The 15,617-nt window shown below is 42.7% G+C and overlaps 1 protein-coding gene across 2 annotated transcripts in view; it reads left to right on the forward strand.

Moving 5' to 3' along the window:
• Positions 1 to 15,617, forward strand: part of CD84 (CD84 molecule) — a 45,630-nt gene that overhangs the window by 22,146 nt on the left and 7,867 nt on the right. For both annotated transcript variants that reach the window (XM_053607814.1, XM_053607815.1), the window contains exons 3-6: positions 10,714 to 10,965; positions 11,358 to 11,477; positions 13,383 to 13,480; positions 14,329 to 14,391. In XM_053607814.1, the coding sequence (XP_053463789.1) occupies positions 10,714 to 10,965; positions 11,358 to 11,477; positions 13,383 to 13,480; positions 14,329 to 14,391 (533 nt within the window). The remainder of the gene's footprint in view (positions 1 to 10,713; positions 10,966 to 11,357; positions 11,478 to 13,382; positions 13,481 to 14,328; positions 14,392 to 15,617) is intronic.

A 15,617-nucleotide genomic window follows, 5' to 3' on the forward strand; every position in this document is an offset into this window, starting at 1 on the left:
TTAGTTTTAAAGGAAATCGACAAACTACTTTCCACTTTACATTCCCACCAGGAATGTATGAGCGATGCAGTTTCTCCACATCCTCACCAGCATTTGGTGTTATCATTATTTTTCATTTTGGCCATCTGGTATGTATGTAGTAATATTTCATTTTAGTTTTAATTTGAATTTCTCTAGTAGCTGATACAAAATGCTCTTTAAAGGTAAAATACAAGAGCTATTTGTTATCATCATTATAACTGCCACAGTTCATGGGGAGATGTGTGTGATTTGCTATGAAATGCTATCAAAATATGGTCTGTGGACTGGCAGTATTGACATTACCTGGGAGCTTTTTATTTATTTATTTTATTTTATTTTATTTTATTTTTTAGAGACAGTCTCATTTTCTGTCACCTTCAGTATAGTGCCGTGCCATCACAGCTCACAGCAACCTCCAGCTCTTGGGCTTCGACGATTCTCTTGCCTCAGCCTCCCAAGTGGCTGGGACTATAGGCACCTGCCACAACACCTGGCTATTTTTTGTTGCAGTTTGGCTGGGGCCGGGTTCAAACCTACCACCCTCTGTATATGGGGCCGGTGCCCTACTCACTGAGCCATAGGTGCCGCCCACCTGGGAGGTTTTTAGAAATGAAAATTCTCAGGCCTTGCCTGCCCAACCTTTGGGTGGGAATGAAGCAAAGAAATTCGTGTTTAAACTGTTGCAAACCAATGAGGGAGCAGAGACAGGGACATGTGAAAACAAACCATCCCTGACTCCCCTCATTGGTATGTGACTTTATACTCTCTCTGGATTATTCCTATGTATGCCAAAGTTTGAGAAGCACTGATCTACAACTTCCCTGTCCAGTGTGGTAGCCACTAGCCACGTGTGGCTCCAAACCAAGACATGGTACAAGTGTAAAATCCATACCAGATTTTGAAGTCTTGGCACCAAAAAATAGAATATAAAATGTCTCAATAATTTGTGTATAGGGGACAGGTTGAAATGACATTTTAGATATATTGGGTTAAATAAAATGCATTATCAAAATTAATATTACCTGTTAAGTTTTACTTTTTAAACCATGAGTATTAGAAAATTTTCAGTGACATAAGTGACACACATTACATTTACATTTCTATTGGGCAGCACTAGTTTCTAGCATAAAGAACATTTGAGATAATGTTCAAGGATTTCACTGTCCACCTGCCTCATAGTAGAAAAAGACAGAAATGTGACTAATCCATATTGTAATAGATACAATTCAGGTATATGGTTCACCAATTACTTTGCAAGTTCCATAAAGACATACATTATAAGTCAAGTTTAATGGTATAACCCCAGCACCTGTATTCCAGGCACATAGCGGATGCCCAGGAGTATTTGTTGAATAAAAAAATGAATGCATCTTAGTATTCCCAGGTTCCACAGTGCCTGACAACTGTAAGTGCTCAATTAATAGAAGGTAATTGAAATCAGGTTGTGTCTGGATAAAAGGCGTAGTGGAAAGAACATGAGTGTTGGAATCAGGCCGATGTTGTCAGCTGTTACCTGGGCCACGTAGCTTAACCTCTCTGATCCCGAGTTTCCTCACCTATAGAATGTTAGTTTAGCCCCTAAAGTAAATGTGTCCTAAAGTAAATGTTCAATAACTAGTAGTCATTATTATGTTTTTTTAATTTTTAGCCTCTTTTAAAATTCTAGTTATAAAGAACTTCCGAAAGCAGCAATTCTCAACTATTCAACGGTTGCGGCATTAGGAAGGTTGAGAACCACTGCTCTAAAAGATTGCTTAGCTTGAAATCAGAAATCTTTATAGCTTCTTCTTTTTTTTTTTTTTGAAACAGAGTCTCATTATGTCACCCTCGGTAGAGTGCTGTGCCATCACAGCTCACAGCAACATTCAACTCTTGGGTTTAAATGATTGTCTTGCCTCAGCCTCCGGAGTAGCTGGGACTACAGGTGCCCGCCATGTTCGAACCTGCCACCCTCAGTGTATGTGGCTGGCACCATAATCACTGTGCTACAGGTGCCGAGCCTTTTTTTTTTTAATACATTATTTTGTTTTGTTTTGTTTAATTTTATTTATTTATTTATTTATTTATTTTGGTTGCAGCTGTCATTGTTGTTTTAGCTGGCCTGGGCCGGGCTCGAACCTGCCAGCTTCAGTGTATGTGGCTGATGCCTTGCTATGAGTTATGGGCCCTGAGCCAGAAATCTTTATAGCTTCTTAATGTTCATACATACTTTACTTCTTCACAAGCACAGACTAATGGTCCTTGTGTTTACACTGATGAATGTTTTTGCCTTTCTAGGCTCCATATTAATTAGAATGTTACTTGCCAGTTTCCCTTGTTTTTTTTTTTAGACAGAGTCTCACTCTATTGCTCAGGCTTGAGTGCCAAGGAGTCAGCCTAGCTCACAGCAACCTCAGACTCCTGGGCTCAAGTGATTCTCCTGCCTCAGCCTCCTAAGTAGTGCCCACCACAACTCCCAGCTAGTTTTCTATTTTCACTCTTGCTGAGGCTGGTCTCAAACGCCTGAACTCAAGCAATCCACCCACCTCAGCCTCCTAGAGTGCTAGGATTACAGGTGTGAGCTATGACACTAGGCCTGCTAGTTCCTTCTGACTTCTCTACTTCTTTGTACCAATGGCTACAGAGGAAAGAACAAACTCTACCCCAGCAGCTTTGCCAACAGTGCACCAAACTTATCTGAATGTGGTCACTTTCTTATTTCCTAGTTTGAAAAAAAAAGAACTTTCCCTTCCTTCTGCCAGCTCCAGATATAGCTGAACTTAAATATTATAATTGCTCTTTAGTAACCCTTTAATACCCTACAACTTTTACAGTTTAACTTTTGATTGTTCTAGTGATAACATTTTTTTCTTTTTTTATTGTTAAATCATAGCTGTGTACATTAGTGCAATCGCCTGTACCCATTCTAAGATGCACCGTAGATGTGGCCCCACCCATTACCCTCCCTCCACCAAGACCTCCCCCCTCCCTTCCCCTTCCTTGGCCCTTTCCCCATAGTCTTGTGCTATAGTTGGGTTATAGTCTTCATGTGAAAGCTATAATTTAGCTTCATAGTAGGGCTGAGTACATTGGATACTTTTTCTTCCACTCCTGAGATACTTTGCTAAGAAGAATATGTTCCAGCTCCATCCATGTAAACATGAAAGAGGTAAAGTCTCCATCTTTCTTTAAGGCTGCATAATATTCCATGGTATACATGTACCACAATTTGCTAGTCCATTCGTGGGTTGATGGGCACTTGGGCTTCTTCCATGACTTAGCAATTATGAATTGGGCTGCAATAAACATTCTGGTACAGATGTCTTTGTTATATTGTGACTTTTGGTCTTCTGGGTATAAACCTAGTAAAGGAATTATAGGATCGAATGGCAGGTCTATTTTTAGGTCTCTAAGTATTCTCCAAACATCCTTCCAGAAGGAACGTATTAGTGTGCATTCCCACCAGCAGTGTAGAAGTGTGCCCTTTCCTCCACATCCACGCCAACATTTCTGGTTTTGGGATTTTGTTATGTGGGCTACTCTTACTGGGGTTAGGTGATATCTCAGAGTAGTTTTGATTTGCGTTTCTCTGATGATTAAGGATGATGAGCTTTTTTTCATGTGTTTGTAGATTTTGCGTTGGTCTTCTTTAGAGAAGTTTCTCTTTAAGTCCCTTGCCCACCCTGAAATGGGGTCACGTGTTCTTTTCTTCCTAATAAATTTGAGTTCTCTGTGGATTCTGGTTATTAGACCTTTCTCAGAGGTATAACCTGCAAATATTTTCTCCCATTCTGAGGGCTGTCTGCTTGCTTTACTTACTATGTTCTTGGCTGTGCAGAAGCTTTTTAGTTTGATCAGGTCCCAGTAGTGTATTTTTTTTTTTTTTATTGTTGGGGATTCATTGAGGGTACAATAAGCCAGTTACACTGATTGCAATTGTTAGGTAAAGTCCCTCTTGCAATCATGTCTTGCCCCCATAAAGTGTGACACACACTAAGTAGTGTATTTTTGATACTGCTTCAATTGCCTGGGGAGTCCTCCTCATAAAATATTCACCCAGGCCGATACCTTCAAGAGTTTTCCCTGCACTTTCTTCAAGTATTTTTATAGTTTCATGTCTTAAGTTTAAATCTTTTATCCAGTGAGAGTCTATCTTAGTTAATGGTGAAAGGTGTGGGTCCAGTTTCAATCTTCTACAGGTTGCCAGCCAGTTTACCCAGCACCATTTGTTAAATGGGGAATCTTTTCCGCACTGAATGTTTTTAACTGGCTTGTCAAAGATCAAATAACGGTAAGTGGCTCGATCCATCTCTTGGTTCTCTCTTCTGTTCCAGACATCTACTTCTCTGCTTTTGTGCCAATACCATGCTGTTTTGATCACTATGGATTTATAGTACAGTCTCAGGTCTGGTAGCGTGATTCCTCCTGCTTTGTTTTTATTGCTCAGTAATGTTTTGGCTATTCGAGGTTTTCTCTGATTCCATATAAAATGAAGTATTATTTTTTCAAGATCTTTAAAGTATGACAATGGAGCTTTAATAGCAATTGCATTAAAACAATATATTGCTTTGGGCAGTATGGACATTTTAACAATTCTTCCCAGCCATGAGCATGGTATGTTTTTCCATCTGTTAACATCTTCGGCTATTTCTTTTCTTAGAGTTTCATAGTTCTCTTTGTAGAGATCTTTCACGTCCTTTGTTAGGTATACTCCCAAATATTTCATCTTCTTTGGCACTACTGTGAAAGGAATAGAGTCCTTGACTGCTTGTTTGGCTTGGTTATTGTTGGTATATATAAAGGCTACAGATTTATGGGTGTTGATTTTGTAGCCTGAGACATTGCTATATTCCTTGATCACTTCTAAAAGTTTTGTAGTAGAATCCCTAGTGTTTTCCAGATATACGATCATATCATCTGCGAAGAGTGAAAGTTTGATCTCTTCTGACCCTATGTGGATACCCTTGATCGCCTTTTCTTCCCTAATTGCAATGGCTAAAACTTCCATCACAATGTTAAAGAGCAATGGAGACAATGGGCAACCTTGCCTTGTTCCTGATCTAAGTGGAAATGATTTCAATTTAACTCCACTCAATATGATATTGCCTGTGGGTTTGCTGTAGATGGCCTCTATTAGTTTAAGAAATGTCCCTTCTATTCCAATTTTCTTAAGTGTTCTGATCATGAAGGGATGCTGGATATTATTAAAAGCTTTTTCTGCATCAATTTAAAGAATTATATGGTCTTTATTTTAAAGTTTGTTTATGTGCTGAATTACATTTATAGATTTACGTATATTGAACCAGCCTTGAGACCCTGGGATAAATCCGACTTGGTCATGGTGTATAATTTTTTTGATGTGTTGCTGGATTCTGTTTGTTAGGATCTTATTGAATATTTTAGCATCTATATTCATTAGTGATATTGGTCTATAATTTTCTTTTCTTGTTGGGTCTTTCCCTGGTTTGGGGATCAAGGTGATGTTTGCTTCATAGAATGTGCTGGGTAATATTCCTTCTTTTTCTATATTTTGGAAGAGGTTTAGTAGTATAGGTACTAGTTCTTCTTTAAATGTTTGGTAGAATTCTGACATAAAGCCATCTGGTCCTGGGCTTTTCTTTTTAGGGAGATTTTGTATAGTTGATGCTATTTCAGAACTTGATATAGGACTGTTCAACATTTCCACTTTGTTCTGGCTAAGTCTTCATAGGTGGCATGCTTCCAGGTATTGGTCGATTTCTTTCAGATTTTCATATTTGTGAGAATAGAGTTTCTTGTAGTATTCGTTAAGGATTTTTTGAATTTCTGAGGGGTCTGTTGTTATTTCATCATTACCATTTCTGATTGATGAAATTAGAGATTTTACTCTTTTTTTCCTGGTTAGGTTGACCAATGATTTATCTATTTTATTGATCTTTTCAAAAAACCAGCTTTTGGATTTATTGATACGTTGTATAATTCTTTTGTTTTCAATTTCATTTAATTCTGCTCTGATTTTGGTTATTTCTTTTCTTCTGCTGCGTTTGGGGTTGAAGTGTTCTTCTTTCTCCAGTTGCTTCAGATGTTCCATCAAGTTATTGACTTCCTCTCTTTCCGTTTTCTTGAGGAAGGCTTGCAGTGCTATAAATTTCCCTCTTAGGACTGCCTTTGCAGTATCCCAGAGGTTCTGGTAATTCACGTCTTGATTGTTGTTTTGTTCCAAAAATATGGTGATTTCCTTCTTAATCTCATCTATAACCCATGTATCCTTCAGCATAAGGTGGTTTAGCTTCCATGTTTTTGTATGGGTATGCAGGTTCCTGTTGTTATTTAGTTCAACTTTTATTCCATGATGGTCTGAGAAGATGCAAGGAATAATTTCTATTTTTTTTAATTTGCTGAGGTTAGATTTGTGGCCTAGGATGTGGTCGATTTTGGAGTATGTTCTGTGGGCTGATGAGAAGAATGTATATGCAGTTTTGGGGGGATGAAATGTTCTGTAGATGTCTGTTAAGTCCAGATGTTGAATGGTTGAGTTTAAATCTAAAATTTCTTTGCTTAGCTTCTTTTTGGAGGATCTATCCAGGACTGCTAAAGGGGTGTTAAAATCTCCAACTACTATGGAAGTGGAGGAAATCGAGTTGCTCATGTCTGTTAGAGTTTCTCTTATAAATTGAGGTGCGTTGTGGTTGGGTGCATAAACATTAACAATTTAGATCTCATCATATTGAGTATTACCTTTAACGAATATGAAGTGTCCATCCTTATCCTTAATTATTTTGGTTGGTTTAAAGCCTATTGCGTCTGCGAACAGGATTGCAACGCCTGCTTTTTTCTGCTTTCCATTTGCCTGGAATATAGATGACCATCCCTTCACCTTGAGTCTATATCTGTCTTTTAATGTAAGATGCGATTCTTGGATGCAGCAGATATCTGGCTTGAGTTTTTGTATCCAGTCCGCCAACCTATGCCTCTTTAGAGGACAATTTAAACCATTCACATTAATTGAGAGTATTGATAAGCCTTTCGAGAGACTGGTGGACATTTTTAATCCTTTTGTGACTGTGGAAGTTGGAATTTGATCAAAAATTTTTTGCATAGGTTTACTTTTGTGGTGGAGAATTATGCTGGTCTTTATGGAGGATAGGTCTAAGAATATCCTAGAGAGCTGGTTTAGTTGTGGCGAATTTCTTCAACATGTGAATGTTGTTGAAGTATTTAATTTCTCCGTCATAAATGAAGCTCAGTTTAGCTGGGTACAGGATCTTGGGTTGAAAGTTATTTTGTTTTAGGAGATTAAAAGTCGATGACCATCCTCTTCTAGCTTGAAAGTTTTCAGTAGAGAGATCTGCAGTTATTCTGATATTCTTTCCCTTGTAGGGAATGTTTTTCTTTCATCTAGCAGCTTTCAGAATTTTTTCCTTCATATTAACTTTAGTGAAATTGATTATGATGTGTCTGGGGGATGTCTTATTTGGGTTGAGTTGTGCTGGAGTTCTGAAACTGTCTGCTATCTGAATTTCGGAATCTCTTGGCATGTCTGGAAAGTTCTCCTTCATAATCTCATGGAGAAGAGACTCTGTGCCTTGTGAAGCCACTTCATCACTTTTGGGGATCCCTGTAAGACGAATATTGGTTTTCTTCAAATTATCCGAGAGCTCTCTGAGAGAGTGGTCTGTTTTTGCTCTCCATTTCTCTTCTTCTTTGAGGGTTTGGGAGTGTTCTAAAGCTTTGTCTTCAATGTCAGAAATCATTTCTTCTGCTTGCTCCATTCTGTTACTGAGGGATTCTACTGTGTTTCTCAGATCTTTGAGAGATGCAACTTCTTGTCTCAATGTGTCAAATTCTTTGGTCATTTGGTCTTTGAATCCATTGAATTCTTGAGATAACTTTTGGAATTCTAATTCAATCTTATTTGCTATCCAGATCCTGAATTCAATTTCTGACATCTCAGTTATTTGTATGTGCATGGGGTCTTGTGCTGTTTCTGCCCCATTGATCCTTGAGGGAGTTGATCTACTCTGATTATTCATATTGCCAGAGTTTTTCTGTTGATTTTGCCTTATGATTGTTTTTCACCGTTGCCTCTGGCTGTCCTCAGAGTTGGGGAGGTGTCTCTCCAAGATTAGACCCCAGCAGGATCACTCTATTGTTGCTGGATCTTTGTAGGGAGTGACCCTGTGTAGTTCCTCTGGGGCTGCTCTAGCTAGGGAGTTCTGGTTGTGGAAGCAGCTCCGGTTTGTGACACACCCAGATCTAGCAACAGGGCTGGGGGTGGTGCGCACGGTTCTGGGAGTGCCAGGCACCCAGTGACTTTGGCACAGAGAGCCCAGGGCTCCAGCAGTCTCTGACCAGGAGAAGAGCTCTGTGCAGAAGCAGGGAGGGCTCCAAAGGGCACACAGCTACCAGAGTCCCTGTCCAGATGAACGGGCTAGTGTGGAAGCTGGGAGGACACAGGAGGGGGGACGCAGGCTTGCGTGGCTCCCGCAGTTCCTGGTCAGGGAATGTGGCGGCCCGGTGGGTGCGGGTCACCAGTCGGGGGTCACTGCACAGCTCTTATGGAGGTCTGGGTGGAGCCAAGCCCAGGAGTTTGAGGTTGCTATGAGCTGTGACGTCACGGCACTCTACCCAGGGCAACAGCCCAAGGCTCCAGTGTGCCAAAACCGTCTCACTGTGCCCCTAAGGATTAAGGCTGTAAGGCAGCTCAGCCCCCACCTTTAGGCTGCTCAGTCAGTAGGTTACTTTGACCCGCCCAATCCTTGCTCTGAGACCCTGAGGGCGGAGCTTGCTGGGGCAGTTCTTTCACAATGGCTTCCTGTACCCAGCTCAGTGGCTCAGTCTGGGGTCCCAGACAATGCCCAAAGTTCTCCACACTCCTGCTCAAGCTCTCCCGAAGGCAGTTCAACTGAGTGCCAAGTCCAAAAACACCGAAATAGTTCACAGGTAAGGCCTTTCCGGTTTGCAGTCTCACTGCTGCTTGTACTTACGGTTGCCAGCATGATTAGGTCCATCGAACATGCACAGCCACTTGCCAGTTTTCCACTGTTTTTGTCCTCCTCTTGGGGTCCAGAAGTCCCTTGCTGGCTCCCTGTATCCTCAAAGGGATGATTATAGGCAGATCCCACCGGCCAGAGATGCCTGGAGTCTTGTCTCCCCAGACTCACTGTTTCCAGTTGCAGGGAAGCTGTTACTCGGCCACCATCTTTAATCTCTCTCCTAGTGATAACATTTTTAATGGATGTTTAAAGGTATTATAGCTTGTCACCATGGATATTTTAAAACAAAACAAAACAAAAAACTTAAAAAAACACACATACACTAGAAAACAGAACCAAAATTGTTTCTAAAAGATTGTTTCATGTGGTGGTATGCTGATAAATGTTCAATGAGCTCTTGATGCGGGGGGAGGGGTGTGCATATGTATAAATATAATTTGTATTTAGTATAAAATTTATTGACATGAAGGGTGTGTAGCACACAGATTAATGATAATAAAATATCTGATAACCTTCATTATAAATTATATATAGGCAATTATTCTCACAGAATGCTTTCATTGATTTTTGCTGAGCATTTAGATCCCTAACTAACCTATAGCTGCAACTAATGATTGAGTATAGTTCCAACATGAACACTGGTTGTTATTTTCATTTAAGTTAAGTAATCAGAAAAAAATGATTCAACGAAGACACAGATATTGAAGCATCACTTATCCATCAATCATGTGAGCAGCTTCTTTGCCAAACTGGATAATGGTTATCAAGCACTAGAAGAATATTTCCTAATTTTTTATACTATTCACAATGCAATGTCTACAGATATGGTATACTTTTAAGTTTAATCTGCAGTAGTGCCTTTTACTATATTCCTATTTTGGTCCTGAGCGATAATCAACAAAACAGTAAATCAAGCCAAGTTTATGCCATTTGCCAATTTCTGTGCAGTCAATGCTCAATCAATGTGGTTGATTTAAAGACATGTTGGAGGCCGGGCTTGGTGACTCAGGCCTGTAATCCTAGCTCTCTGGGAGGTTCAGGCAGGTGAATTGCCTGAGCTCAGAAGTTTGAGACCAGCCTAAGCCAGAGTGAGACCTCGTCTCTACTAAAAATAGAAAAACTAGCCAGGCGTTGTGATGGGTGCCTATAGTCCCAAATACTTGGGAGGCTGAGGAAAGGGAATCATTTGAGCCCAAGAGTTTGAGGTTGCTGTGAGCTATGATGCCGTGGCACTCTACCAAGGATGACAAAGCGAGACTCTGTCTCAAAAAAAAAAAAAAGAAAGATATGCTAGAAATACATGTCCACTTATATATTGTTACAAAGGATAGATACGACAGGTGGAAATAACTTAACGAGCATAGGTGATAGTTAAATGTCAAAAAATAATTAGATGCCAGGCACAGTGGCACACCACTGCAGTACCAGCTACTCAAGAGACTGAGACAGAATCACTTGAGGCCAGGAGTTTGAGGCCAGCCTGGGCAACACAGCATGATCCTATCTCTAAAAATTAAAAATAATAAAATAAAGCGAATAATCCAATGATTAGAACATGAGTTTTGAGTGTTTATTACCTTTGTTTTTAATATAATGTATTTAACTGTAAGTTGTATACTTTAATGATGTCTCTGTTTAACCACAACTTGCAAAATTCCTGTATATTGAACAACTGGCTTTCTAAAATAGCACAAGCCAGCTGCAGCTTCTCACTGGCTTGTATGCTTTCCCCGCATAGGTCGGCTTACGAAACCAAAAATTACACAGAGTTTAATGACATCTGTGAACAGCACCTGTAATGTCACACTGACATGCTCTGTGGAGAAAGAAGAAAAGAACGTGACATACAGTTGGAGTCCCCTAGGAAAAGAGGGTCCTGTCCTTCAAATCGTCCAGGCCCCTGAGGACCATGAGCTGACTTACACGTGCACAGCCTGGAACCCCGTCAGCAACAGTTCTGACTCCATCTCTGCCCAGCAGCTCTGTGCAGGTAACCAGCTCTGACTCGTTCTCCTGGGAGCCTCAGAAACCACTCTAAAGAGATGTGAGGCCTGAATGTGGACCCTATTCTCCAGGAAAATGTGCCTCCTTTTCGCAGGGCTGCTCCCTGGAGACAGCTCCTCCCAGGAAGTCAGCTGGGAAAGATTCAGAGCCTCTGAGAGATGCTGAGCATCTCAGGGTGTTCTGCGGCAGCTTCCACTCAACTCTCTGATTTAGTTTTTAACCCTGACTTTTAGCAGCAGAAAGTTCGATTTCCCTAGAAGGTTGGCACTCCCTTGGAAATCACCTAACTTTGATAATCCCCCTGGATGTGGACAGGCCTCCCCAGCCTCTTGGGCCTGTTTCCTGAGAGTCAAGACTCACTGTGTCTTCTATTTCCAGACGTCACAAAGGGCTTCCGTGTTCACCAGACCAAGTTCCTTAGTGTGCTGGCGGGGTTCTTCCTGGTTGTTCTCATTCTGTCTTCAGTGTTTTGGGTCCATTTGTACAAGAGAAAACAAGGTAGGACTTTCCCAGAAGGTAAAATGTAGAAATGTTCTTTCTTTTTCCCTGGGACTGAAGTCGTTAATCCATGGTGTTGTGAAGAGGTCCAGGGACTCAGCCTTCTACTGTCTTCATCCATCACCTCACCCCCTCCCAGGCGTTGGTCCTGAGTGTTGTATGACATTGCCCTGAATGGTCTTCAGGATCTGTTCCTTAGATCACCAGCATCTGGGGGGCCCAGAACTTGGGGAGTTTAGTATTGCCATTAACAAGCTGTGCATCACTGGACAAGTGTGCTCACCTCTCTGGCTCAGTGTCCTCACATGTAAAATGTTCACACTTGAGGGTCTCCAGGGTCATTTCCAATTTTATCACATTTTGATGATGACCTTGGGAGAGTCTTGAGAGACATGTACCAATTTTGTGTCCTTTAATTATCACTAAATTTCTCAGAATCCTTCTAATTTTTCTGTAATTGTACCATTCTCAATTCAGAAAACCTAATCTTAGACCCCAAAGGACTTATTATGTCCTCCCTCACCCCATGCCCCATACATCTTCTTTTTCCCTTGGAGCCTCAGCTCCCATGTTCCTCACACTCTTTTGGGTCTGAGTCCTTAGGTTTCTACTTGAAGAGCTTCACTAACAGCCCTGTAAGTTCTCAGCCACAAGGTTCCCTGAATAATAATAGGGCGGAGTGGAGAGTTCATAGCAATGGTTAAGACTAAGCATGTACTGTGTTTTCTTTTTTAATTTTCTTTTTTAAATTTTATTTATTTTTTTTAATTGAGACAGAGTCTCACTTTGTGGCTCTCAGAGTGCCATGGCATCACAGCTCACAGCAACCTCCAACTCTTAGGCTCAAGCTCAAGCAAATTCTCTTGCCTCAGCCTCCCCAGTAGCTGGGACTACAGGCGCCCACCACAATGCCCAGTTTTGTTGTTGTTGTTGTTGTTTTGTAGAGACAGGGTGTCACTCTGGCTTAGGCTGGTCTCAAACTCCTGTCCTGAGCTCAAGCAATCCACCCACTTCAAAGAAACATGTGTCTTCAATACCTCACAGCCTTTTTGGGGAACAAAGGGGATATTCTTTGCATCTGTAAAAGGGATAAGAAAAAGCCCTCAGTCTGCCTCCCTTACCAGGTCTGGGACAGGGGCTGGGACAGGACAAAACTCTGAAATGTTGGAACTTCAAGGTACAGCTCAGTTCAGAGCTGTTATTCATAGATGTATTGGTGCTGTGGACCCAGAAGGCCCCAAATTTGGGCTATTTTCAGTTTGACTCTAAAATGTTCTGTGCTATCCACTGGGATGGATACCTCTTCTAGCCCATACGTTTTTTAAAAGTAGGGACTTATGTACGGTCTTTGCTTCTCTGGGACCTTACACAGAGCTTGGTGCATGAAATAATCTTAATAGATGTTCATTAACTTTGTGAATCAATCGAGCAAGCACTAAATGTTTGTGGAGTTTCTACTACGTGCTTGATATTGAACTGGTCACAGTAAGGTACACACCAGCAGAATGCAATTCTGTGTATAACTCAAGACCCTGACACGAAAAGGCATCTAGCCATGCAAGACACTCAGTGCTATGTGCCAGAGAAACTTAGTAAGACCTTGGGTGGGAAAAGCTGCTTTCTACTGTCCACAGGGGCTAGAGAGATTCTCTTTAGTCTCATCTGGACTCAAGAGTAGGAGCAAATTCCCACTGAGCTGTGGGTGAGACCTGAGCCAGGTGCTTCCTCTCCCATATGGAAAGACAGAGAGATTCCAAGGATCCAAGCATCCATCTCAAGAGGATGGGAGCCATTTAACCCCTTAGGCTTCATTTCTTCATCTAAAAAGAGAACGCTGGAGTAGGTCATCTCTAGAAACCCACCCACCATTCACAACATGTGTTTCTATGTTTATTTGTGACACAGATGCTGTCTCAAAGAAAACAATATACACAAATATCACAGCTTCAAGAGACACCCAGCCAGCAGAAGCCAGAATCTACGATGAAATCCCCCCATCCAAGGTGAGCTGGTGCTACTCATGGACACCCCCGCCCCCCACCATCGCCAGGTCAGCGAGTCACAGACAGCCATCACCCTGTTTGCTGTTGTCTAGAAAGCAGCCAAGACTGGAGGGTCCAACCAGGGAATACCATTATTGGGGAAATGATGCCACAAGCCTTTCTATGAGAGGATAGGAATGTGGCCACTTGTCACCCCATGGGAACCTCCATGGGCTGTGGCCCTGTGCTTCTGCAGAGGATCTGACTGCAGGCTAGAGAGTCTTGACTAGGAGGGACCCTACAGGGGCTGTACAAGGGAGCCTTGATGTGAGGTGACAGCTGTCATATGACTACTGATGTGGTCAAGGTTGCTAAGGGGGCTCCGAGGCCATGGAACTGGCAGGGAGGCCCCCTGAGGTATACTCCCTGGTCCAGCAGCAGCAGAAACAAATAGCCCTCAGACTCAGAGTTATGCTGTCCTGTACCCCTCCTCCCTCCCCTCCACCCAGATCACCTCCTCTATGTTCCTGGCCACCTGCTTCCCTAAAGTCCCCAAGTGATGAAGTTAAGACAAAGCCTGCTTGCTCTGTCTAGCAGTACTTGGACGGGCAGCAGGATCCCCAGAGGGAAGCTAAAATCCTATCCAAGCAGGACTCAGTCTGAAACGTATAGGCCCCTCCTCTAGGCTCCTGTGGTTTTGCAGCCCCTAGGCCCTACCCATCCCCTTCTGACCCTGATTCTGTCCAAGCCAGAAAGAGGCCACCTAGTAAAGTGGGACCAGGGAAGGCTGGGGGTGGGGCAGAGTTAGGAAGGGGACCCATGCTGTTGGGCCTGAGCTTCCTTACCGGGGGAACATGGGTGTCTTACAGGTGCTTCCCTCCAACGAAGAGCCCGCAAACACGATATATTCCATAGTGCAGTTCTCTGATAAGGTAAATCCCTTCTGGCTTTTGAACCCTGTTTTCCTACGTGTTCCAGCCATTCTGGTGCATCCAGCCCACCCAGCCTGGGGCCAGCTGGTCCCCTAGGGACTCTTTTCCCTACTTCTCAGGAGTAATTGCCTCAGACTTTGGTCTATAGCCACTTCCCCATATGCACACAGCCCTGCTCCCCAGATCCACAGCCATTTACAAGTTGGTCTGCTTGGGATGCTAATCCCATCTTTCAACGCAGAAACCCCTAGGCCTTGAATTGCAGCCCGTGTAACATCCAGGTGGCAGTGTGAACCATTAGAAAACAGGGCCCTTCCTCTGTGCAGACACAGGCCTACATCCAGAGCACAGGCAGCAAATGGGACGGAAGCTAAATTTCGATTCCCACTTGCTCCCTCGGCCTACCTCTTCCCCCACACACCTGCAAAGCCATTTGTAGAGGTCTAGTGATACTCATAGTTCCCTGCCCCTGTGTCCTGTGCTATATGCACAGCCCTGTGACAGGACTTTTAAGTTTTGGAGCAATCTAGGGAAGGGTCATCACTATCTGAAGGTCCTCACTTCTGCTACAGCCAGGACATCTTTGAATCACGTGAAGTCATCAGCCTTTACAAAGGCTTTGTAAATACTCCTAACAGCTGAACTATACCAGGCAGGAAGTTAAAATGGGTAAGAATTAAGAGCAGATTCTGTGAGGTGGCAGGGAGGAAATCTAAGAGCTCCACAGGCAGGGAGGAGCCACTTCTCTTTTAAGGGGGATTCGAAGCCCAGGGCAGACTGAATGTAAAGATAAGTCAAGTGTACTGGAGAACCAAACCGAGGGACCTTTACTTCCTCAGTGATCAGGAGAGGGGAGAAGGGGACGGAAACCCGGAAGGGAAGGGCAGGGTGGCTGGTATGTTTGCACCAGCAGCCAAAGGCAAAGGTGAGGTGGGTGGAAGAGTAACCTAACTTTCTAGCTGGCAGAAAGAGAAGAAGACAACATTTGAGGAGTTAATCAGGAAGTCCTGGACCAAGAGATTGCAAAGTAAATCCTCATGGACAAGTTGGATAGCAATTATTTATCAGTTTTTAATTTAAAACCTAAGACCATGGGCTCGGCTCCTGTAGCTCAGTGGCTAGGGTACCAGCCACATACACCAGAACTGGGAGGTTGGACTCCAGTCTGGGCCTGCCACACAACAATGACAACTACAACCAAAAAATAGCTGAGCATTGTGGCGGGC

Source organism: Nycticebus coucang, chromosome 10 (genome assembly GCF_027406575.1).
Source record: "Nycticebus coucang isolate mNycCou1 chromosome 10, mNycCou1.pri, whole genome shotgun sequence".
Classification (NCBI taxonomy): Eukaryota; Metazoa; Chordata; class Mammalia; order Primates; family Lorisidae; genus Nycticebus; species Nycticebus coucang.